The sequence below is a fragment of the Terrapene carolina genome, unplaced genomic scaffold, assembly GCF_002925995.2.
Source record: "Terrapene carolina triunguis isolate 2854851 unplaced genomic scaffold, T_m_triunguis-2.0 Scaffold32357, whole genome shotgun sequence".
Taxonomy (NCBI): domain Eukaryota; kingdom Metazoa; phylum Chordata; order Testudines; family Emydidae; genus Terrapene; species Terrapene triunguis.
In genome coordinates, this window is record NW_020696708.1 from 6,288 (window position 1) to 7,856 (window position 1,569).

A 1,569-nucleotide genomic window follows, 5' to 3' on the forward strand; every position below is an offset into this window, starting at 1 on the left:
TAAATGAATGGCATTGCTCATGGGGGATTTTGCCCATGTCTTCCTCAGCCAAGAAGAGTCTTTAATTAATTAATTTGGGATTCAAAGTAAAATCTTCAAAAAAAAATAAAGAAAAAGAAAAACCCTGAGGCCAAAATTTTAAAGGTATTTAGGCACCTAGTGGGATTTTGCAAAGCATCTAGGTGACTAACCCCCATTGATTTCAAGAGATCTTAGGAGAAACTTCAACATATCTTTTATATTTGACTCTTTTTTAACTTTTATCTTGTTCTATTTTCTAAAGGAAATGTCAGCTACTGAGCCATTAAGAGAGGGGAACCACACAGCAGAGACGGAATTCATCCTGTTGGGGTTTGGAAGAGGTCTGTGGATGGAGATGTTCCCCTTTGTGATGTTCCTGGTAATTTACATAATAACCGTGCTGGGAAACACCATCCTGGTCCTCATCATTGGAATTGATTCTCAGCTTCACACCCCCATGTACTTCTTCCTCATGAACTTGTCGCTCTTAGATCTCGGCAACTCCTCCTCCATTGCCCCCAGAGCCATGGTGAGCTTCCTATCAGGGAGCAAAGCCATTTCCTACAATGGATGTGCCACCCAATTCTTCTTTGTCACTTTCTTCCTCACCACTGAAGGGTTCCTCCTGGCAGCAATGGCATACGATCGATACTCCGCCATCCACAACCCGCTCCGGTATCCCATCACCATGTCCAAGTGGGTTTGTATTTGGCTGGTGGTGGGATCCTATATCTGTGGCTATGTGAACTCCATGGTGCAAACTGGCTTCACCTTTACGCTAGACTTTTGTGGGTCTAATGAGATGGATCATTTCTTCTGTGATGGCCCTCCCCTAATTAGTCTGTCCTGCAGTGACACATTTGTCAATATCATTGTGATGTTTACCTTATGTGGCCTCATTATAGTGAGCACTGCGCTGATTACGCTGGTCTCCTATGTCTATATCATCTCCACCATCCTCAGGATTCATTCTGCTGAGGGCAGACACAGAGCCTTCTCCACCTGCACTTCCCACCTGGTGGTTGTGACTTTATTTTACGTGTCCACTGCTTTGATGTATGCCCAGCCCACTCAGCTAGCTTTTCTGTATCCAAGGAAAGTAGTGTCCGTCTTTTATACCCTTTTTGCTCCCATGTTGAATCCTTTCATCTACAGCCTCAGGAACAAGGATGTGAAAGATGCTTTGAGAAGGACTATGAGCAAGAAATGTTTGAAAAAATGAACATTGTTTTTGAACATACAGATGTAACCAATTGAGTCAAAGTATAGTGCAATACAACAACACATTTTGAGCAAATGTTTATTTTTTATTGGGATTAGTTTGGGGGCAAGTATAAAAAAATCTTTGGGATCCACAGTATCTATCTATCTATCTATCTATCTATCTATCTATCTATCCTTTTTTCTGTGTGTCTATCTATTGCTCTTTCTGCTTCCCTCTCTACTTACCTGACTAGTTGACCTGTGGAACTCATTGCTACTGGATATTATTTAGATATATGTCCTTTGGATATATTTTCAGAATTTTAAAATGGCTTTGATATGTAT

The 1,569-nt window shown here is 41.2% G+C and overlaps 1 protein-coding gene across 1 annotated transcript; it reads left to right on the forward strand.

The window, feature by feature from the left end:
• Positions 1–286: 286 nt before the first annotated feature.
• Positions 287–1,243, forward strand: LOC113409318 (olfactory receptor 12-like). The gene has a single exon (XM_026663085.2). It carries the CDS (start codon positions 287–289, stop codon positions 1,241–1,243), a length of 957 nt encoding a protein of 318 aa, XP_026518870.2.
• The last annotated feature ends 326 nt before the right edge of the window (positions 1,244–1,569 follow it).

Excerpts from the sequence above, each read along its gene's own strand:
- LOC113409318 (XM_026663085.2), top strand. The coding sequence starts at position 287 with ATGTCAGCTACTGAGCCATTAAGAGAGGGGAACCACACAGCAGAGACG.